The sequence below is a fragment of the Syngnathus scovelli genome, chromosome 17, assembly GCF_024217435.2.
Source record: "Syngnathus scovelli strain Florida chromosome 17, RoL_Ssco_1.2, whole genome shotgun sequence".
Taxonomy (NCBI): domain Eukaryota; kingdom Metazoa; phylum Chordata; class Actinopteri; order Syngnathiformes; family Syngnathidae; genus Syngnathus; species Syngnathus scovelli.
The window spans coordinates 2,432,511-2,455,879 of record NC_090863.1 but is presented as its reverse complement, the minus strand read 5'-3'; the positions used below and the strand labels follow the sequence as shown (position 1 = coordinate 2,455,879).

The window sequence follows — 23,369 nt, the reverse complement described above, 5'->3', positions numbered from 1 at the left end:
AGATTTTAATTTTGTTTTTAATTTGCTTTGGGGCGCTTTGTAAATCCTCTAGCTTTGTTGAAATAGCCTCCCCTCTGGGAAATTGAATCAAGTCGTCGATGTCAACCATTTGTTTGCCCTTGCTTGACCCGTGAGCTGAAGAAGAGTTATGAGACCGGATCAATTTGCTGATGGCCATATGGCATACATTGATGTGAAGCTTTTCACCTGCTATCTCAAGACAACCCATTGAATTTGGAGACGCCGCAGAAACCTAATCCGATGGTCAGAGGCTTTTAATCAGATGCTTTCACCCTGCCAAAGCGCCGGATAAATTACATCTGATCTGCTTCTTGAATTTGACAAACTCAATTGCTGCTGAATTCCCGCCAAAGCTGAACAGTAGCCATCAGACCTAAGTTTGGAGGGCGCCGTGACTGACTCTTGAACCTTATTGCGGTTCCATTCCGCACGTTCGAAAGATTCAGCGGTTGTTTCGAAAAAAAAAACAGTGAGCAGGCAAGTATGTAGTATATTTGTGACACAGTCAGACCATCCCCGAGCGGTGCGGTGGCTTTAAGAGCCAAAAGGCTTTCTGCATATCACTTACTCCATCCGACGAGTCGCCCGGGACGGCGAGGTCGGCCTGGATTACTGAGAGTCCACCGCATATTCATTTCATATCAGAGAAATAATACGCTAACACCGAGGAAAATGAGAGCACGATGAGCTCACTATGGGCATGTAGCTAAAGAAGCCGTCAATTATATTTACGCATTCATTGCCTTGTAGCGGCGGCTTGGCAGTCAGTCAGGACTTGCTTACAAAGATATCGCAATGTGTCACAGCATATTGATTGTAACAGCCCAGAGTCGACATGACGGCATGGCCAAGATGCGCTTTGCAACATTTAGAATGGGATGAGCTAATGAGTTGGGGTAGAAGAGCCAGGGTTCACTCGTCCGGTTCTTGGATGGGAACAAATGGAGCCTCGTCAAGTCATTAAGAGACACCCATTGGGCCTCGCCAGGATATGCCAGGCAAATGGAAGCGAGGGGGCAGAAAGGGAAAGAGGGATTGAGAATGCAACCCTATTGTGTTTCATGGAGGGATTTGGGCGCTGAGGCGCTGCTCTTGCGGTCTGTCCTAAGGCCATACTTTAGGCTCTGGTTACAACACCTGCCTTCCAGCCACCCCCCCCCCCCCCCCTTTCGTTATCATATCAGGCTACCGCATGACGAGGCTCTCCAAGTGCATACGGGCTCGGGCAGGGAAGCAAGTGGGAAAAGACTGTTTGAATAGACCCACCCGGCTCATTGTGAGCACTTGAAATGATGTCATGGCTGTGTTTATGATGATGCGAAGCAGGTGACACTGGCAGGACAGGACGGGACGGGGCAGGACAGGGTGGCCTCGTTTTCAGCTGATGTAATAGTCTGATTGAGCTGTTTATTAGATCATCGTTAGGTCATTGCCTTCATGTGGTCGTTGCCATTGATGCTATAACGGGCAACGTCTGGCTTGTGTCAAACCATGATTACGCTTTGCCTCTTTGTAATAGATATGCAAGGCTTGTTTTGGTCCAATGGCAAATTGCACTTAACGACAACAACAACAACAACAAAACATGAAGATATTTATATATTCAGCGGGGAAAATAAATGTAGCAGGAAATGTAGTTGAATACTTGGTCTACTTTCTCACCCACCCTCCCATGGTGTGTCTCCCAGCAGAGTTATGGGCTGTTTATCTGCGTGCATACTCGGGCCACTATACAAACACGCACATAGTCGGTGGGGCTCCACTCTGCACAATCATATGAGGTATACATCAATCTGTAGTCCCCCCGGAAGCGACGGTACTACGTAGGATTTGGACTTCTGCTCCTAGAGGTTTATTATTAGCCGTGGCAAGTATCAGCGGCTCTTTTTCAAACCTATTATGATTGCATTATAGCGTCGACTCAAAACTGTAGCCTTGCTAATGGAACCAGGTTTTAGAGACAATGCAAGCGCCCCTTTTTTCTTTCGGCTTGTGCCAATCTGTGGATCTTCCAGTCTTGTCGATTGTGCCATATTAGGAGCCCGTAACGCCAAGATCTTCTGCCTTTCTCTCCTAGATGTGGATCTCTTGGTCTGCAAGCACCAGGGTCCTTCTTGCTGCACCCGCAAGATGGAGGAAAGCTACCAGTTTGCAGTGAAGCGGGAAACCCTCCACAACATTTACTTGTACAGTTACGAGCTGAAGCACCTGATCGCTGGCCATTCGGATGCCTTCCAGGGTAAGTACAAAGACTACAAATCAGATGTGTGTGTGTGTGTGTGTGTGTGTGTTCCTGGATGGATTTAAATGGACTTGATTTTGAAGTACATGTTTGGTTTATCCAGCACATTCTGTTCTTGCTTCTGCTGCTTGATTGACATTCGACTAAAATGCTCCAGGGCTCAGCTAACCACAATGCTAAAGCGGCACCATCTAAATTGGAACATTTCCTCACCAAAAGCTCTCCCACATTGTCTGAGAGATGCATGCAATGTTTTTTTTGTGTTTTCTGGATCTTATAGTTAGAGCATTGTCGGAAGCTTACAATTACTCCAAGACAATAAGCTGTGTAGACATAGGCCATGTTTGACCCCATAATAAATGAGCGGACGCCACTGATCTTACTCTCAAAGCTGAAAAAAGCCGAAAGGAATTTGTCAGAAGTAACATGGCTGTCATGGAAATGAAAGCTTTTCATTTTGTTGGGATTACGGTGCAGTCAAAGTTGTTCTCTCAGAGGTCACGCAGTGCTGCTGCAGTTGGGCCTCTCCTCAGTTCCAAGCAGAAAAGTGTTTCTGGTATTTGCCCTTTTCATCATCATTAAGCTCCTTCACGTCTTACCTCATGTCTGAGCTTGTCTGGCCGAATGAAGATGGAGTAGCGCTGCGTGGCCCGCAAAGGCTAAGATGGAAAAATAACAATGGGATAGGAGCAGATACGGTGGGGTGGGTATACATATGAAAGCGATGACATCACAGGTGCTCGGTCCACTCGCAAAGCCTTCTAAGAACAGTCAGTCTCTGTGCTGTTTGTGTGTCTGCTTCGAGTGGAACGTAGCACACCAATTAACAATCATACGTATGCTTGAACAATTTTTAGGGTGTCCATCAGTTCATGTCAAAGTCTAGATCATAAGGACAGAGCAGTTTCTACAAAGTTCTTTGCAAAAGTTTGTCAAAATGCTCGTAAAGGCCACCTGCCTTGAAGCTCCATTGTTCCGTCTTTCCTCTTAAAAGGGGGACTTTGCAATGTTAAAACTGCTAGCAAGCTAATCACTTCTTAATTGTTGTAGCCATAACAATGTACCACTTTTTTTGCAATTGTGTATTCCTGGGAAGATATCCTCCAGACTTAAATGCAGTCACTTGACGCAAAAGTTCATTTGAAAGTATAAATATACTGAGAAAGTACACAATCGCTCATTTAGTCACAACTCATCTTTTCTGCATATTGTGTTTCCATGATATTTTCCATTGGCAAAGTTTTGTTTTGTGTTGTGGGTTTTTTAACCACAGTTTGAATACAATGCAATGTCTGTTGTTCTCATGCTCACTGAAGTGGATTGAAGAAAGTGCCCGTTCGATGAAAAATGTTGTGCATGTCAGCGTGTGTATGTTTGTATTGGCCTAGCCTTGTTTGGACAGTGCAAAAGGCCCTACTGTGCTTTGTCATGAGTGGGAGTTGTCATGTCATGACTCTACAAACACACACCACATTTATAAATGCTAAGGGACTTTCTTCCCATTCAGATAGCATATGAAAGAAAGTTTCACGTTTCTCAACCACACACAAAACCGAGAATCCTGATATCAGCTCACCACAAAAGCTTCCCGGGTGGTTCCATCTCTTTATGTTACACCCCCCCCCCCCCCCCTTTAAAATCCACTATAACAATAACCACATGCTTTTTTATCCTTTTCAACTTGTTTGAAGCGCACACATAGATACGCCCAGCCTTAGCGCCTCTGGTCTTCTCTCAGCCCCTTCATGTAAACAAACACGCATTTCTAATTCACTTTTCAGGAGATGAAATAAGTTGACGGTCGTGTTGTGATGATGGAGGGAAGGAGGGAAGGAAAGAAGGAAGGTGTCAACTGCAGTGCAAAATTCGAGCTGGCCAGGCTTAGAGTTGCCATCATGAGCTTTGTCTTGTCAACCTGGTGTCGACAAACGGAACAATTTTACGACCTGGAACACCTTGAAGCTCATGCATTTCGATGGATCAATCAAAATGGAAGGGCCATAGATGTCGTACAAAATTTGGACAAGTAACAGCCAGTGTAAAAAGAGAATGCTGCATGCATTATTTTGGCTTTTTCAAAATGTATTCTGAATGGAAGAAGGAGAGGATTGTCATGCAGTGGTGGTCATACTCGGTTCAAGCATAGTATTAGCCAAGTTGTCCTCGCAGCAGTTGACAGATGCTTTTAAAGAAATTAATTCTGCTGGCTTTGATTGATTGCTCTCTATTATCAATGAAAGTGTGTCCCGTTTAAAACTATAGGTGCCCTTCAGTGACAAGACGAAAAGCGACAGAGTGGAGAGAGGGGTGTGTGTGTGTGTGTGTGTGTGTGTGTGTGTGTGTGTGTGTGTGTGTGTGTGTGTGTGTGCGCGTGTGTGTGTGTGTACTTGTTTTTATTAGTATGGGGGGTCCGAAGACAGGGAGCCCACCAACAAAGTGGGGCCCTGTGTCGTTGTGGGGTCCAAAATCATGGACCCCACTCGGGAAACCACTCTAAAACAGCTTGAAATGCTCTAACAACATGCCTCACGAATTTTTTTCACTTACCCCTCATGGTCGCAATGTTGAGAATTGTGTGTGTGAAGTGTGTGTGCTCAGTAGCGGCCCCCCGACCATGGCAAGTGGTATTGCAAGTATACACACTACCGGAAGTGTGTGTGATTCAACCAATCAGGGCACCTCGTGATCCGAGTGTTGATTAAGAAAATAAAATGCTATTTCCTGTAGATTTAAACCAGGTAATTATTATTTTAGTAACCATAGCAGCTAAAATAATACTGTAAACATAAAATTCCTGCATTACAATTGCAATTTATCCACGTTATTTAATATTCATTACACTTGCTTTATAAAAATACGCTCATTCTATTAGGCTTATTTTAAAAACTGTCTCGTGCATTTTTCATGTTCTAAACATAAAAATAAAGGTATAAATAAATAGTAATTTATTCTTTACCATCAGTTTACATATTAGTTAAATCAGCATCTCGTGCATTTTTCATGTTCTAAACATAAAAATAAAGGTATAAATAAATAGTAATTTATTCTTTACCATCAGTTTACATATTAGTTAAATCAGCAGGTATTGCATGTGTTAGCTTCATGCGGCTAAAACCACCAGCTTAACGTCACTTCGCCACGTGTGACGCCGCCAGACTGAGACTGCTCCGCGACGAAGACACGCTGCTCATAACGAAACACAACATACACGGTGAGTAAATCAACTGCATGTAAATACTAAGTACAAGAAACTGATGTAGAAATGCTTTTTGTCCAGACCCCGAGGGGTTTATATGCAATGATTATGGCTTCGGATTCGGTATATTGTCACTCGGATGGCGTAACGTTTTCCCCTCAGACAGTCCGGCTTTTTAACTTGTTATTCATCTTAGCTTGCAGTGGTTTTAAAAGCAATGGTGTAAAAGAGAACGACAGAATGTATAATTGCTCCTTGTTATATTCAGGATGATTTCGATGTGCTAATGTTTCATAATTGCTAAGCCCAGAACCGGACTCTGGCCGTAATTGCCGAAACCACTTCAAAACTCGTCAAACACGTGTGTGCTCAGTGTTATGATATATCTGCATGTCTTCTGTATTTCTCGGTGGTTTTCTATCAGAATGCTTTCTTTAAATAACACAAGCATTCTGACGCAAATAAAACTATCCGGAAACTAGCTTATTGGCTAATTAGCTACCGCTAATCAGGATGCTACGTTCACTTTTCAAACACAAACATAATAAAAACGAGTTGGTAGCTCCTGAAAAGTATAACGAGTTATGCTGGTAAAACTATTGAAATAACTTTTCTTTGGATGCAGCACCTGGTTGGAACTGTGACTAGTTAAAAGTAACAAAGCTCAGCTTCAAACCGACAAACATTTTCATTAATATATCAGTATTTTCTGAAAAATATTCTTTCTTTAATCACTCTTGTTCTGTTAGTTCTCAGGCCAGGCTTATTCCTTCAGTCTTTATACAGTGGATGATTACAAATCTTTTAAAATTAATATAGAGTGCTTGTTAAAGTTCTCTCTGCCATGTTTTGAATTATTTTTTAGAGCCAGAAATGTCCAAAAGGAAAGCAAGAAAAAAGCCTGCTGATGAAGCAGCCTTTTACATTTAATCCTCAAAGGACAAACCTGGACTAGTGGAAAGATTTATTGATGATCAAAAAGGTAATAAACTCATTTTTAGACCATTTATCCATTAAGTATATATTTATTTATTTTATAAAACAACACAAAAAACAATCAAATTCAGATTGGTTGTTGTATTTCTGTTTCTAAGCGAGAACTTAGTATTAAAATTGTAAGATAACACCACAATTATTTGGTTAAAGGTGTATCTTAAAGAAATATTTTCTCATAACCAATGGTTTTATATAAAATGTCCTTGCAGGAAGAGGCGTGTTTGCTACCCAGCACTTTGAACAAGGAGAGTTCATCTTATAATACAGGGGTCAACTTCTGTCAGCAGAAAAATGCCAAACAAGCAAGTACTCTGAAAAGGAGAGTACATTTCTCTTTGACTTTGAATGGCAGAATCATTACTGGTGGTATGTATATCCAAATATTTTCGATACAATAATTATGAACTCTAGAAAGAGACTGGAATAAAATACCCTAAATTAGTGAGTCACTCAGAAGCAATATTTCAATAACACATCAGGATTGTGGCATTAACAATTTTTTTTATTTAGTGCTATGATGTTCAAAAAGACATTGTTTCCCTCTCAACTTTTCTTTTGAAATGTTGCAAGTTTTTATTTCTGTAAGCCAACTTTTATTTTACTAAAAAACTAGTTATATGATACAAAATGTTTGATTTCTGTTTTTTCTTTCCTAGTATTGATGCATCAACAGAGGATGGCTCTCTTGGAAGATTAGTGAATGACAACCACAAGTCTCCAAACTGCACCATGAAAAAAATAGTAAATGACGAGCCCCATTTGTGCCTTTTTGCCATCAAAAACATAGAAATGGGAACTGAAATCAATTACAACTATGGTGATTCTAAATGGCCATGGCGTGAAAAAGTAAGTCAGTAAGATCAAGTATGCAAGTTGGAATATTAATTTGTTATTAAAAAAAAGGAAGATTTTTGTCTCTTTTATTTGAATTACTCTCAGTATGATGTTGGTAAGTTATTTGTGGTTTTGATTCCAGGTGACAGGCTCTCAGGCTCCTGTTGACGGTGCGCTGCCTGAACCAGCCAGAACTTGGCAGGACTCTGGCCCTGATGATAACATCAAACAAGATGCCAGCCAACAGGTAACATTCAGTTAGACTTTGTTGTAAGAAATAAACTTTGTAGACCTTTTCTTGTTCTCTTAGTTTACAGCTTTTAGTTGGAAAGCTGTTCTTTAGTCAGAAGGTACCTTAAACAGCATTCAGCCAACCATTGGATCACATGGTTTTAGTGGTTCTCCTCATAGAGCCCAAACGAACCAGTGGCACACACACCTATAGAAGGATTGTTGAAACATGCGCCCATGGGTGTCCAACCAAGCCAATCATTCACACACACATAACAGATTTCTGATGGCTACTTGTGGGGCCCTCCGTATGGATCTAAAGTTGTCTTGGTTATTCCAACCAAGCCAATCATTCACACACACACAATAACAGATTTCTGATGGCTACTTGTGGGGCTCTCCGTATGGATCGAAAGTTGTCTCATGTTTTTAGATCATATTTTGGTTATGGACATTATGGAGGCTGATTATATTACAGCTATAGTTCCACACATCCTCAACAGCAAAACGACTAAAGTGTCATGCTGAAGGATGCTCCACTACATCCATAAAGATGCTGTTATAGGACCTGATTAGACATCAGGTCTGACTGGAACACTTTAGTTAGAAAAGCTTGTTTGGTTTTGGGGACTAACTTCACATGATTTAACTATACAGGTCTTGAGTCTGTCATTTGTGGTGTCTGTATGATGTTGGTAAGTTATTTGTGGTTTTAATTCCAGGTGACAGGCTCTCAGGCTCCTGTTGACGGTGCTCTGCCCGAACCAGCCAGAACTTGGCAGGACTCTGTCCCTGATGATAACATCAAACAAGATGCCAGCCAACAGGTAACATTCAGTTAGACTTTGTTGTAAGAAATCAACTTTGTAGACCTTTTCTTGTTCTCTTAGTTTACAGCTTTTAGTTGGAAAGCTGTTCTTTAGTCAGAAGGTACCTTAAACAGCATTCAGCCAACCATTGGATCACACGGTTTTAGTGGTTCTCCTCATAGAACCCCAAACGAACCAGTGGCACACACACCTATAGAAGGATTGTTGAAACATGCGCCCATGGGTGTCCAACCAAGCCAATCATTCACACACACATAACAGATTTCTGATGGCTACTTGTGGGGCCCTCCGTATGGATCTAAAGTTGTCTTGGTTATTCCAACCAAGCCAATCATTCACACACACACAATAACAGATTTCTGATGGCTACTTGTGGGGCCCTCCGTATGGATCAAAGGTTGCCTCATGTTTTTAGATCATATTTTGGTTATGGACATTATGGAGGCTGATTATATTACAGCTATAGTTCCACACATCCTCAACAGCTAAACGGCTAAAGTGTCATGCTGAAGGATGCTCCACTACATCCATAAAGATGCTGTTATAGGACCTGATTAGACATCAGGTCTGACTGGAACACTTTAGTTAGAAAAGCTTGTTTGGTTTTGGGGACTAACTTCACATGATTTAACTATACAGGTCTTGAGTCTGTCATTTGTGGTGTCTGTATGATGTTGGTAAGTTATTTGTGGTTTTAATTCCAGGTGACAGGCTCTCAGGCTCCTGTTGACGGTGCTCTGCCTGAACCAGCCAGAACTTGGCAGGACTCTGACCCTGATGATAACATCAAACAAGATGCCAGCCAGAACTTGGCAGGACTCTGTCCCTGATGATAACATCAAACAAGATGCCAGCCAACAGGTAACATTCAGTTAGACTTTGTTGTAAGAAATCAACTTTGTAGACCTTTTCTTGTTCTCTTAGTTTACAGCTTTTAGTTGGAAAGCTGTTCTTTAGTCAGAAGGTACCTTAAACAGCATTCAGCCAACCATTGGATCACACGGTTTTAGTGGTTCTCCTCATAGAGCCCAAACGAACCAGTGGCACACACACCTATAGAAGGATTGTTGAAACATGCGCCCATGGGTGTCCAACCAAGCCAATCATTCACACACACATAACAGATTTCTGATGGCTACTTGTGGGGCCCTCCGTATGGATCTAAAGTTGTCTTGGTTATTCCAACCAAGCCAATCATTCACACACACACAATAACAGATTTCTGATGGCTACTTGTGGGGCCCTCCGTATGGATCAAAGGTTGCCTCATGTTTTTAGATCATATTTTGGTTATGGACATTATGGAGGCTGATTATATTACAGCTATAGTTCCACACATCCTCAACAGCTAAACGGCTAAAGTGTCATGCTGAAGGATGCTCCACTACATCCATAAAGATGCTGTTATAGGACCTGATTAGACATCAGGTCTGACTGGAACACTTTAGTTAGAAAAGCTTGTTTGGTTTTGGGGACTAACTTCACATGATTTAACTATACAGGTCTTGAGTCTGTCATTTGTGGTGTCTGTATGATGTTGGTAAGTTATTTGTGGTTTTAATTCCAGGTGACAGGCTCTCAGGCTCCTGTTGACGGTGCTCTGCCTGAACCAGCCAGAACTTGGCAGGACTCTGACCCTGATGATAACATCAAACAAGATGCCAGCCAACAGGTAACATTCAGTTAGACTTTGTTGTAAGAAATCAACTTTGTAGACCTTTTCTTGTTCTCTTAGTTTACAGCTTTTAGTTGGAAAGCTGTTCTTTAGTCAGAAGGTACCTTAAACAGCATTCAGCCAACCATTGGATCACATGGTTTTAGTGATTCTCCTCATAGAGCCCAAACGAACCAGTGGCACACACACCTATAGAAGGATTGTTGAAACATGCGCCCATGGGTGTCCAACCAAGCCAATCATTCACACACACATAACAGATTTCTGATGGCTACTTGTGGGGCCCTCCGTATGGATCTAAAGTTGTCTTGGTTATTCCAACCAAGCCAATCATTCACACACACACAATAACAGATTTCTGATGGCTACTTGTGGGGCCCTCCGTATGGATCGAAAGTTGTCTTGGTTATTCCAACCAAGCCAATCATTCACACACACATAATAACAGATTTCTCATGGCTACTTGTGGGGCCCTCCGTATGGATCGAAAGTTGTCTTGGTTGTTCCAACCAAGCCAATCATTCACACACACATAATAACAGATTTCTGACAGCTACTTGTGGGGCCCTCCGTATTGACCGAAGGTTGTCTCATGTTTTTAGATCATATTTTGGTTATGGACATTATGGAGGCTGATTATATTACAGCTATAGTTCCACACATCCTCAACAGCAAAACGGCTAAAGTGTCATGCTGAAGGATGCTCCACTACATCCATAAAGATGCTGTTATAGGACCTGATTAGACATCAGGGCTGACTGGAACACTTTAGTTAGAAAAGCTTGTTTGGTTTTGGGGACTAACTTCACATGATTTAACTATACAGGTCTTGAGTCTGTCATTTGTGGTGTCTGTATGATGTTGGTAAGTTATTTGTGGTTTTAATTCCAGGTGACAGGCTCTCAGGCTCCTGTTGACGGTGCGCTGCCTGAACCAGCCAGAACTTGGCAGGACTCTGACCCTGATGATAACATCAAACAAGATGCCAGCCAACAGGTAACATTCAGTTAGACTTTGTTGTAAGAAATAAACTTTGTAGACCTTTTCTTGTTCTCTTAGTTTACAGCTTTTAGTTGGAAAGCTGTTCTTTAGTCAGAAGGTACCTTAAACAGCATTCAGCCAACCATTGGATCACACGGTTTTAGTGGTTCTCCTCATAGAGCCCAAACGAACCAGTGGCACACACACCTATACATGGATATTTGAAACATGCGCCCATGGGTGTCCAACCAAGCCAATCATTCACACACACATAACAGATTTGTGATGGCTACTTGTGGGGCCCTCCGTATGGATCGAAAGTTGTCTTGGTTATTCCAACCAAGCCAATCATTCACACACACATAACAGATTTCTCATGGCTACTTGTGGGGCCCTCCGTATGGATCGAAAGTTGTCTTGGTTATTCCAACCAAGCCAATCATTCACACACACATAATAACAGATTTCTGACGGCTACTTGTGGGGCCCTCCGTATTGACCGAAGGTTGTCTCATGTTTTTAGATCATATTTTGGTTATGGACATTATGGAGGCTGATTATATTACAGCTATAGTTCCACACATCCTCAACAGCAAAACGGCTAAAGTGTCATGCTGAAGGATGCTCCACTACATCCATAAAGATGCTGTTATAGGACCTGATTAGACATCAGGGCTGACTGGAACACTTTAGTTAGAAAAGCTTGTTTGGTTTTGGGGACTAACTTCACATGATTTAACTATACAGGTCTTGAGTCTGTCATTTGTGGTGTCTGTATGATGTTGGTAAGTTATTTGTGGTTTTAATTCCAGGTGACAGGCTCTCAGGCTCCTGTTGACGGTGCGCTGCCTGAACCAGCCAGAACTTGGCAGGACTCTGACCCTGATGATAACATCAAACAAGATGCCAGCCAACAGGTAACATTCAGTTAGACTTTGTTGTAAGAAATAAACTTTGTAGACCTTTTCTTGTTCTCTTAGTTTACAGCTTTTAGTTGGAAAGCTGTTCTTTAGTCAGAAGGTACCTTAAACAGCATTCAGCCAACCATTGGATCACACGGTTTTAGTGGTTCTCCTCATAGAGCCCAAACGAACCAGTGGCACACACACCTATAGAAGGATTGTTAAAACATGCGCCCATGGGTGTCCAACCAAGCCAATCATTCACACACACAACAGATTTCTGATGGCTACTTGTGGGGCCCTCCGTATGGATCTAAAGTTGTCTTGGTTATTCCAACCAAGCCAATCATTCACACACACACAATAACAGATTTCTGATGGCTACTTGTGGGGCCCTCCGTATGGATCGAAAGTTGTCTCATGTTTTTAGATCATATTTTGGTTATGGACATTATGGAGGCTGATTATATTACAGCTATAGTTCCACACATCCTCAACAGCTAAACGGCTAAAGTGTCATGCTGAAGGATGCTCCACTACATCCATAAAGATGCTGTTATAGGACCTGATTAGACATCAGGTCTGACTGGAACACTTTAGTTAGAAAAGCTTGTTTGGTTTTGGGGACTAACTTCACATGATTTAACTATACAGGTCTTGAGTCTGTCATTTGTGGTGTCTGTATGATGTTGGTAAGTTATTTGTGGTTTTAATTCCAGGTGACAGGCTCTCAGGCTCCTGTTGACGGTGCTCTGCCCGAACCAGCCAGAACTTGGCAGGACTCTGACCCTGATGATAACATCAAACAAGATGCCAGCCAACAGGTAACATTCAGTTAGACTTTGTTGTAAGAAATAAACTTTGTAGACCTTTTCTTGTTCTCTTAGTTTACAGCTTTTAGTTGGAAAGCTGTTCTTTAGTCAGAAGGTACCTTAAACAGCATTCAGCCAACCATTGGATCACACGGTTTTAGTGGTTCTCCTCATAGAGCCCAAACGAACCAGTGGCACACACACCTATACATGGATATTTGAAACATGCGCCCATGGGTGTCCAACCAAGCCAATCATTCACACACACATAACAGATTTCTGATGGCTACTTGTGGGGCCCTCCGTATGGATCGAAAGTTGTCTTGGTTATTCCAACCAAGCCAATCATTCACACACACATAATAACAGATTTCTCATGGCTACTTGTGGGGCCCTCCGTATGGATCTAAAGTTGTCTTGGTTATTCCAACCAAGCCAATCATTCACACACACATAATAACAGATTTCTGATAGCTACTTGTGGGGCCCTCCGTATGGATCGAAGGTTGTCTCATGTTTTTAGATCATATTTCGGTTATGGACATTATGGAGGCTGATTATATTACAGCTATAGTTCCACACATCCTCAACAGTTAAACGGCTAAAGTGTCATGCTCAAGGATGCTCCACTACATCCATAAAGATGCTGTTATAGGACCTGATTAGACATCCAGAACTGACTGGAACACTTTAGTTAGAAAAGCTTGTTTGGTTTTGGGGACTAACTTCACATGATTTAACTATACAGGTCTTGAGTCTGTCATTTGTGGTGTCTGTATGATGTTGGTAAGTTATTTGTGCTTTTAATTCCAGGTGACAGGCTCTCAGGCTCCTGTTGATGGTGCGCTGCCTGAATCAGCCAGAACTTGGCAGGACTCTGACCCTGATGATAACATCAAACAAGATGCCAGCCAACAGGTAACATTCAGTTAGACTTTGTTGTAAGAAATAAACTTTGTAGACCTTTTCTTGTTCTCTTAGTTTACAGCTTTTAGTTGGAAAGCTGTTCTTTAGTCAGAAGGTACCTTAAACAGCATTCAGCCAACCATTGGATCACACGGTTTTAGTGGTTCTCCTCATAGAGCCCAAACGAACCAGTGGCACACACACCTATAGATGGATTGTTGAAACATGCGCCCATGGGTGTCCAACCAAGCCAATCATTCACACACACATAACAGATTTGTGATGGCTACTTGTGGGGCCCTCCGTATGGATCTAAAGTTGTCTTGGTTATTCCAACCAAGCCAATCATTCACACTCACATAATAACAGATTTCTGAAATATGGTTTCTTGTGGCTTCTTTGTTGTAAATTTTGGAGCCTTTTCCATGTTTTATATGTAAAATTTCCTGTGATATAAGGTTTTGGCATATTTCAGAGGATGTGTACAGCACCGGTCGTCTACCAGTTAAGATATTGGACAGAAATTTTAATTATTTTGAGCAAAGAAATTCTAGTCTTTATATTAATACAGCATATAAGAGTAGCTTGCAGAAACTAACAACACATTTCTTTTAATTCCCTCCATAGAGCTATCAATTATCAAAGGAGTTTCTCAAAGTGGACTACTCAGACAGTGATGATACTGACAATGATTCCCAAAAGGACTGCTCTGTACCTCTGCAAATCAATCTGCTCAAAACAAGAGTATATTAAATTTGACCAAGCATTCTTATACAGGTGCAGTTAATTTTTGTTTTAGAATATTGCTATACTGTGTTTTTTTTCTGTACTTAAAAATCATCATTTCAGATGGGCTGATCCCAGAAGTGATAGAAGTGACCTCTTGTACCTCCGCATCTCGTGGCCCAAGTAATGAAAAGTCTGCCAAAAAGGGAGGTGAGTTTAGAGTAATCCTTTTCAATATATAACTTTATCACAGTTGCTTTTAAATTGCCCAATTGTTACTACTGTATCAGTATCTAATTATCCTCACATATGCTGCTTACTAAGATTTAGATGACCCAAGCAAGATATATTAAACACCACTTGACTTTTTTTCTTAGACATGTAAGGTCTAAACTTTTGAATTTTGTCATAAAATGAAAATTGACCCATCCTTTCTCATGTGAGTTACAGGTCATTGCTAACCTTGATTATATGTGAGATGTTTGTTTACATCTATTTTTAAATAGAGGTAATGTATACATGACACATTTACCTCAAAAGAGAGAAAGAAAAATTGCTCTAGATTAACCTATTAGTGAATATGCAAATTCACACATTGTCACACCAAGGCAGATACCATTCTTATACAGCTTGCATTTAATTTTTTACACACTATATATTTCCAAATTTACTTTTATCATCTTTGTTTGTCCATGTGTAGCACGTTATCAAAGCAAATTCCCCATACATGTAAAACACTGTCTGAAAAAAGTTTTTCTCTGATTTTTATTTTTTATTTTCCCTGATTTTGCAACAACTTGTATCTGTTCTTAATGGTTTTGTCAGAGAAATGGTGCATCCCAATGTGCTGCCATGGTGGAGTTTGACTGCCTGTGCAACCTCTGTAGGGTCCAGGAATTGCTTCATCTACCAGCAGTGACATTCTGGTCAAATGCAAAACTGCTTAAAAGTAATCAAGAAAATGAGAGACCTCTTTCCCCCACCACCAAAACTGGGGGCATTCTAATGTTACCCTTTTGTGCATCTATTTTTAATTTTGTTAATATCAAAACAGCTGACACTGAAGACCACCTAGCAACTTAAATGACCGGATTAATATCTCAGATATTAACTGATTTACTTATGTCTATTGTAGGCTCATCACTGTTGACAAAGATAGTTGACGTTATAAAATATCTCATTTGAATTATATTGTCGGATAATTGTCCATAAAGTGAATGTATTCTTTATGCAATTTTGTTCTAATTAAGTTGTAAACTAAAAAGTGCTCTTCCTATGCCCTTAGGTAACGGAAAAGTTGTGAAAAGAAGCTGGACCCCAGAGGAATGTGCTGCAGTAAATAAACATTCAAGGAAGTATATATTGACAAATCAGGTTCCTGGTAAGCTTGACTGCGAGAGATGCATTGCTGCAGAACCACAAGCACCGAGCTGTTAAGTACTTTGTCAAAAAGAGAATAACCACCATGAGGAGAAAATATGAGTGAAACAGCTTCCCTTAACAGAGATAGAAACACATGGCTGGTCCTGTTTCACCATTTGTTCACTATTTGTTTGTGATTTTTTTTATGCTCCACTTCTCCTGTTCGTAAATGTTAGATTAAATAAGTTCCTTTATTCATTGGCTACATTTGTAATGTGTCCATTTAAAATTTTGACTCAAGACAATTATTACTTGTAAATCCTGTGTACTTTATAGTTAGCTAAAATGCAGAATTTAAATATTTTAAAATGTACCAATATGACTGAACAAATTGAAGAATATTAAGACTGTGACCAAGGAAAATGGACCAGAATCTGAATAAAGACTTCAGAATGTATTTTAGAATGCACATTTCAATGTATATCTAGTATATTTAGCCAGATGAAAGTATTAATAACACTAACAAAATTTTTAGGTTTTCTCAAATGATTAAGTCCACACAAATGCATGTTTGGGTTAGATTAGGGTTGGGGTTGAACTTGATAGATCCTCTTTATAAAGGCAGACCTAACAAGTCTTAAATCTTAACAGCAAGCTCCATAACTGGCTAAAAAAATAATGTGTGTATAGGTAGACCTCTTAAGGTTGAAATATTAAAAGCGATCCCCATAACTGACTAAAAATCTCATGTGTGTAAAGGTGGACCCCGCAAAGCCGGAATGTTAGAAACAGGCCCCAGATATGACTGAAAAACTGACATGAAAAAAAAAGTTTCAAATTGTGTTTATTGAAAGTGATTTTTAGTAACAAGATTTTTTTTGGGAGTTGCCTGATTTTTTTCATAGTTCTTGGACCACTAGAAAGGGTGGACCCCAGAACTCGGTAAATTAAGTTGGGTCCTGCAGAGGGAGGTTAACAAGGATGTGTGTGCGCGTGTGTGTGTGTGTGTGTGTGCGCGCGTGTGTGTGTGTGTGTGTGCGTGCGTGCGTGCGTGCGTGTGTGCGTGCGTGCGTGCGTGCGCGCGTGCGTGCGCGCGTGAGTGTGAGAGAGACACTACGGCAAGGACGGTGCATTTTCTCACTCAGGCGACATAATTAGCTGATCCTTGTCTCATCAGCCAGGAACTCTCCAGGCTGTGTGTCCTGGGAGACATTGCTGGCAAGAGTGCAAGAGACAAAAAGTTAGTGAAGCAGGAACTCCAGTCACAGGGGATATTTTTGGAGTTTTGCTTAATAAGAGACCTAAAGGAGAGGTCGCTAGTTGGCTCTTGAAAAGGTTGAAGCTTCTTCAATACTCTCCCATTAGTTGCTGGGGTGACATTTCCATGAAATACCCAAAGTCCCTTTTACAACCTGCTGGGATCCATATCGTCCTCTTTTTTGATTTGATCATCCTGTCCCGCTATCATTTCCAAGCCTCTCTGGCGCTCTCTCGCTTTCTGTCAATGTCCGCTTGTATTTTTCTTTGCAGATGTTTTGACCGGCAGAGGTATTGCTCTAGAGGCCGACGCTTGGTCACAGGAGGACAGCGCGCCGCACCATGAGCTCATGCTCAAATTAGGGAAGATATCCGGAATCCATCCCTACACGTCTCATTGAATCACTCAGGGCGGGGAAGAAAAGTGTTTATGGACCTAATAGAGGAACGAATACATTGCGTATCTCAGGGTGAATGTGCTCGCGTCCCAGTCGTGTTTGTGTTGTAGCTACGCCTCCGTGGTCCCCTGAGTTGACATGACACATCACAACAGCCTGCTGCTGCTGCTGCTGCTGCGGCTGCGAGAAAAGCGGGGGGGGGGGGAAGTAGAGTGGAGTCACACAGTCACACCGTCGCCAACCGTTGCTCATGACCTCGGCTTTTCATACGCCTCTATCACCTCATAAAGACGTGTGAGAACTCCTTCAAAAATCAGGACAAAGTGGGAGGAGGGAAAAAAAAAACTGCCGTATTAGAGCCGTGATGGTAAATTGGACATTTATTACGTATGGCTTTTAGAACTAAACCCACTGTAGTTTTTTTTCCATGCACAATATAGTACATACAATACAAATACAACGGTGCCTTGAGTTATGTGTGACCCGCCTTAAGAGCTGTCATTTAGGAGATTTTTTTCATTTTGAGATGCTAGCAAAAAAAAAAAAAAAAAAAAAAAAAGTGCTATATGGTGGGAGTAAACTCAACTCACAACCAGCCACCGTTTGACAGAAAGAGGAGCATTCTTTAAAAATGAGGCTTCAAGCTGTTTAATGCAGCTGAAGTTTACTGGCATATATTCTTTATCCTCGCTGATAGATGACTAATCTTACTGCAGCTTACTGAGTCACCTGCAGTAGTCAATTTGCGTCTATTATTGTGCCTCCAGTGGCCAATCTTGCACATGACAGTCTTGCATAAGTTGTGCATGAGCGGTATTTGCAAGGCCTTGCGCTCCGCTCCCTGTTGTCCAGCTGACCACCGAGTGCTCCGTCTGCACGGCTTCTTAACGAGATGGAGCGCCATGCCAACAGCTTTCTTCTTCAGCTTGCACGCTAAAAGAGACTGGCGTTATCCACCAAGCATGCACGCAACACAATGAAGCCATAAAAGCATAAATCTTCAGCCATCTTCCTCTCCACAAATATCTCATGGTTTTTATTGTCTCTTTCATCCTTCTTCAGCTCCTCGTTGAGCGTCATTGGACTTTCAAATGCCTTGATTAACGAGACGTCTGCGACTCGCTGCAGACGTCCCGAAAATCAAGTCAAAGTGGAAGGAAAATGTGCCATTTTTATTGCGAGCAAACATCATCTTTTCTTTCTGGGAAATATTTCATTGTTCTTTAGCTTGCCACAGCACACACATGTGCTGTAAACAAGAGCTGTGCAATCTGACAGTTATCCCATCAAGACCACAAGTGCAAGGTCTAGGATGTACGTACGTTTATTGGTTTTCGATTGGGCTCACTTCTCCCTCCCTGACCAGATCTCTGCTTGTCTGGCTTTTGAGATTTCTCCCTGCTGAATGGTCCAGATTGGATTTTTTTTCTTCTCCCCTCTGTGTTCCGTCCGACACAGAAGGAGGAGGCTCATTTGTTATGCTCCGAGATATGCAGTGGTTTTGCGTGTGTGTGTGTGCGCGTGTGCGTGTGCGCGTGCGTGTGTATATGACTACATAATCATTCCCTTCTGCTTGGAATGCTCCAACAGCAACTTGACTGGTTTGTGAAAGAAGCCAAAAACTTGTGAGAACTGATGTTGGACTTGAACAAATTGGTAGGAGAATCCATGGAGTTGTGGCAAGCGGAAGGGAATGAGGAGCTCGGCTCATGCTGTCTTTTCAGCAGTCCCAAAGTTGGCTGCTTTCCATCCACCACTTGGTCACTTGCTCACCCAGTCAACAGCCAGCCATTCAAGTCCACTCACTTTGCATTTTACAGGCCAGATTGGACACTCTTCTGCTCCCACACTGTTCTCCTCCTCCTACTCCTCCTCCTCTTCCTCCTCCTCCTCCTCGCTCGCCTCTGTGGCTCCTTGCAAACCATTAAGGAGTCTGTCTGTCCGTCCGTCCGTCCGTCCCCATGGTGGCCTTTATTCACTCATCCTCCAATCATTCCTCTATTATGTTCCAAAGGAGGAAGTCGAATTCATGTGAGAAATGCAGACGGGGAGAAAACATTTTGATTTGTCGCTTTAGATAAGGTCTCGGTTATTGGATTTGATTTTGCTTTGACTAAAAAAAAAAAAAAGGCTTCGAATATTGCAATGAATAGAAGCCAGTAAATCCAATTTTATACATTTTTCTTTACATTTTTTTCGGTAGCGGCCAGGGTAGTCATAATTGACTCCTTTGTGAGCGGGCGGGCTTCTCGATGAAGTTGAAAAATGAAAACGGGAGCCACACCTGCTTAGAAGGTTTAAACATTCTTCATTCTCCCCTTTCATCTCTGAGTCCTTTCACACTAGTCTGTTTTGCATTAATCTTCTGCCAGTGGAAATATTTCCCCCACTTTGTATCTGGAGGCAAATTTCGCCTTAACAACCCGTCTGTTTATCACAACACGTGCATTGATGGTTTTCTTCTGTGCTGCCCATCGATTGGATTCGTGCTGCAATGACTCACTTGTAAGATGATAAACCACTGGCAGCTGTTTGGATTTTGCATGGAATCTAATGTCATAAATCACTTGCTTGGATGGATAGTTTGTCTTTTTCTGCAGTCCGTAGCTCTGAATCCTGAAATCATGCAGTAAATTATTGCGGCAGTGGATTACAATCTTGCAAAAATGTCGGTGTGATATCTAAAAGGGGTTGAGCGAGTTGCGTCTGACTGAAGACGGACGGACGGCTTCTTCGGGTTACTCCTCATGGGCATGTGCACAATGGTAGAATGCATTTTCATCAAGTGTCAGCTGCTCTCAGCTCCATAAAATGACATTTTCATTTGAAAGAATTACGTTTTGCAATGCAGTACACGAAGCACCGTTTTGTTCCTTCATTTCTATTGTCTTGGGATTCAAGTCTTTTGTGTCCTTGCTTTATGCCCTGAAGCTCCCGGCGCCTGAGAGAGGCGACTGATGACCTTTCTTTGCTTTATGTCCTAAAGCGCCAAAGAGAGACCACTGACGACCTTTGAGTTTGATTGCTACTAAAGCTTTGCAATGCTATTGAAGAGTGACGTCACTTTGACTGTTCACATTGAGGACAACGGTCAAGCGGGACAATTGAAAAAGCGCCTTTTGCTTCATTGGTACACTATTGGATCCTGTTTGGCGATTTATGCCAGTGACGTATAGTGACAGGCACGGCGATGACGTGCACGAGATGACAAGTTCACCGCCACTTTTATATGATACATTGAGACGAATCTCGATTTAGGCTAAGTGACAACTTGGCTTCCGGATGGCTCAGTGTGTGTTTTCATTCCATCGCATTGGTCACCGTCTGCGCCACGTGCCGCACCTTATCGTTGTATCAGCGACGTCATTGTGATTTCTACGGCAATAAAGTTGAGAGAAACCAGGGGTTACGGTCGACCCCTGGCCTTTCTAATGCTTGACCAGGGGTGCTGTCAGTCAGTCTGTCAACAGTCTGCCCCCATGCTGGCCTTGGTGGTATGAGGGATTTGAACATGCCCCGGGCCCAGGCTGGGCCAGGCTCCCTCCTCAGCCCCACCGTCTCCTCTGCCAGCGTCCTTCTCTCGTCTGCTCGTTGAGCGGCCTTCGATCATGTTTCCGCTCTCTGGCCCGTGCGGATAGCATTGATGCTCCCTCAGATGGCTCCCTCTGACCCCCCCCCCCATTGCATTACAGCAGTGTACCCTGAATATGCCCTGGCATTTGTGGAATTGTTGTGCTTGGCTGCGCAAGATTCAACAGACTGATTCTTTATCGTATTAATAGTTTACCATTAAATGCTTTGCCGGCTCTCGGTCGAAAACTAAGCCGTGCGGTGCCGGGTGAGAGATGTTTCTCTCTACTGTATTTTGTGCTCATTAAAACGAGCCTATGTAATCCACACACGTGTCACTATGCCGCATATGTGCGTGGTGAAACCAAAGCCGGCGACGGGGATTAAGATGCTTTTTCCTGAGAAGATGCGAGGCGATGACCAATTGCGGCTGTTTGCCAAGACGGGAATGACGCAGCAGCAGCCTCTGTGGCATTAATGGGTGTCTCCTACCTCATTATTGCATTGCCGCGCACGTGTAATCCTATCCACGCACATCACAGATTTGATTTAATAAGACAGAAGCACGTGCTGAAAACCTGCGGCCTTGTGAGAAACTCATTCGGGCTGCTCCATGTTCATGCCACATTGTGAAATGATGGAACTATCATCACGTTGCAATGGTAAGATTGAATTCCTTCAATTCCTCCATTTGGAGTTTGTTAGCCCGTTTGTCAAATACTATTTTCAATCCAGCAAGCAGACTGGTACCCTAGCTTCTGCTATTTTGTTCCTTCTCTCTTTTCCGGTGGTCTGGCTCCCTCATGGCACCACGCTGTCTCTCACAGGTCAGTCTTGGTTTTACGGCAGACATCTGCTTTGAGAAAAGGCTCGCGGTTTTCGGTGGCGATATCCTTATTTATACAACAGTTTTCTGACCGAGCAAATCATTCCTTTACTGATGCTATATAGTACGACAGCAGATTTAAACGTGACATTTGGCCTCACACGAATTGTAACCATTATCATCGACGGCCGGGCCGTGGTTAGCAAACACGACGACAGGTTGTCAGACAGAAGCAGATTTTTGGCCGACAGGGTAGCATAGCTAACGAGTGAGGGAGGGCGCGCTTGTCACTTAACATTTACGGATGACATTAACTTTGCTCGGCTAAATAACGTCATGTAATGCGACGCGACATGAAGTCATCTAATCAATCAGTTTGCTCTTGGAAAGTGTAATAGGAAAGCAAACTTCATGTGTCTCATTTTTTTCAATCAATGTCGACAACGATGATGCCTTGGCAAGTCAGCATCTCCGAGTTCCACGGCTAACGTCATCGCTATTTGTGTTGGCAGAGCAAAAGAACTGATCCAATAGCAAATAAGTCATCATTTGTTGTGACTTGTAACTACGAGATGGCACTTTTTAGAAATGCCAAAGAACTAAAGCAATATCAGCTATAATTCGCTTTGGTCATTTTGTGAGTACACAACATTGGAACAGCATTTCTCCTGTGTGTTGCTTTTTAAAAACGACTTAAGATGTGTAAAATTAGGATGTGTGTATCCCGCTTTAAATGCCGTATACATTTCATATTGAACCGTCATCTGCACTTTACGAAATGTCTTTTTAAGCAGGATCAAGGGATTCATAACTGTGCTTGTTTTGTTCTGTGTTGCTTCTTTTAAGTTGTTACCAACACTTGTTTTATTTTGTTTTTGTTTTGGTTTCATTTCCATTCTCCTCCGGAGAATTGATTTGTTGATTCTGAGTAGTGTCGTGTCTGTTTTTTTTCTTTTTTTTTTTAAAGTTTAAATTGAAGGTTTAGACTGCTCGGTTAACATCTCGCATAAGTCTCCAATAAGCTAGCCATTAAGTGTTAGTTGCCAAGTGGCCAACTGCCATATGCTTGTCACTTGTGATCAAAAGGTAAAATGTTATACAAGTGTGTAATGTTTTCAATGTTTACATTCGTGGTAAAAGTCCTAAAAAAAAAAAGCAATAATCTCATTTAGGGTAACTTCTATTTTGCTTAGCCCTTAAAAAGATTCAAATTGGAAAGAAAGTGCAGTTTCAGGTTCCAACTTTCGGAATAAAAAACTTGCTAACACATGATGACACTTCTATCCATGGAAACACTTTGATTTAAAACAGATACCAAGATCAAGAGCCGCCTTGCTCGCGCTTTGCTGAGCAATAACTAAAAAAGAAAAGAAAAGGCGAATATGAATGATCACATTCATTAGTGACAGATTTCTATTCCTTTTCAACCAAAGGGCATTTTCCACTCACAAAACACAAATCCTATCCACTGGATCTCAAGCTGAATTTTCCCTCGAGTTACTGTTCATTTGTTATCTCCCAACTCTATGCTTGGATTCTGTTCTCCGCACGTGTTATCTCTGAAAGTCAATAGGGAAATTTGCACGCTGCATGACTGACAGGAT

The 23,369-nt window shown here is 42.0% G+C and overlaps 1 protein-coding gene and 3 long non-coding RNA genes across 7 annotated transcripts in view; all 4 read left to right on the top strand.

Moving 5' to 3' along the window:
• Positions 1-23,369, top strand: part of gpc5c (glypican 5c) — a 117,327-nt gene that overhangs the window by 6,272 nt on the left and 87,686 nt on the right. For all 4 annotated transcript variants that reach the window (XM_068648656.1, XM_049746845.2, XM_068648655.1 and 1 more), the window contains exon 2: positions 2,099-2,260. In XM_068648656.1, the coding sequence (XP_068504757.1) occupies positions 2,099-2,260 (162 nt within the window). The remainder of the gene's footprint in view (positions 1-2,098; positions 2,261-23,369) is intronic.
• LOC137839605 (uncharacterized) lies at positions 5,282-7,542 on the top strand. The gene is made up of 5 exons (XR_011085613.1): positions 5,282-5,474; positions 6,325-6,441; positions 6,665-6,821; positions 7,112-7,301; positions 7,432-7,542. It is a non-coding gene; the product is annotated as an uncharacterized lncRNA (long non-coding RNA).
• LOC137839610 (uncharacterized) lies at positions 10,711-12,735 on the top strand. The gene is made up of 3 exons (XR_011085619.1): positions 10,711-11,021; positions 11,819-11,923; positions 12,628-12,735. It is a non-coding gene; the product is annotated as an uncharacterized lncRNA (long non-coding RNA).
• Positions 13,186-16,171, top strand: LOC137839606 (uncharacterized). The gene is made up of 2 exons (XR_011085615.1): positions 13,186-13,638; positions 14,254-16,171. It is a non-coding gene; the product is annotated as an uncharacterized lncRNA (long non-coding RNA).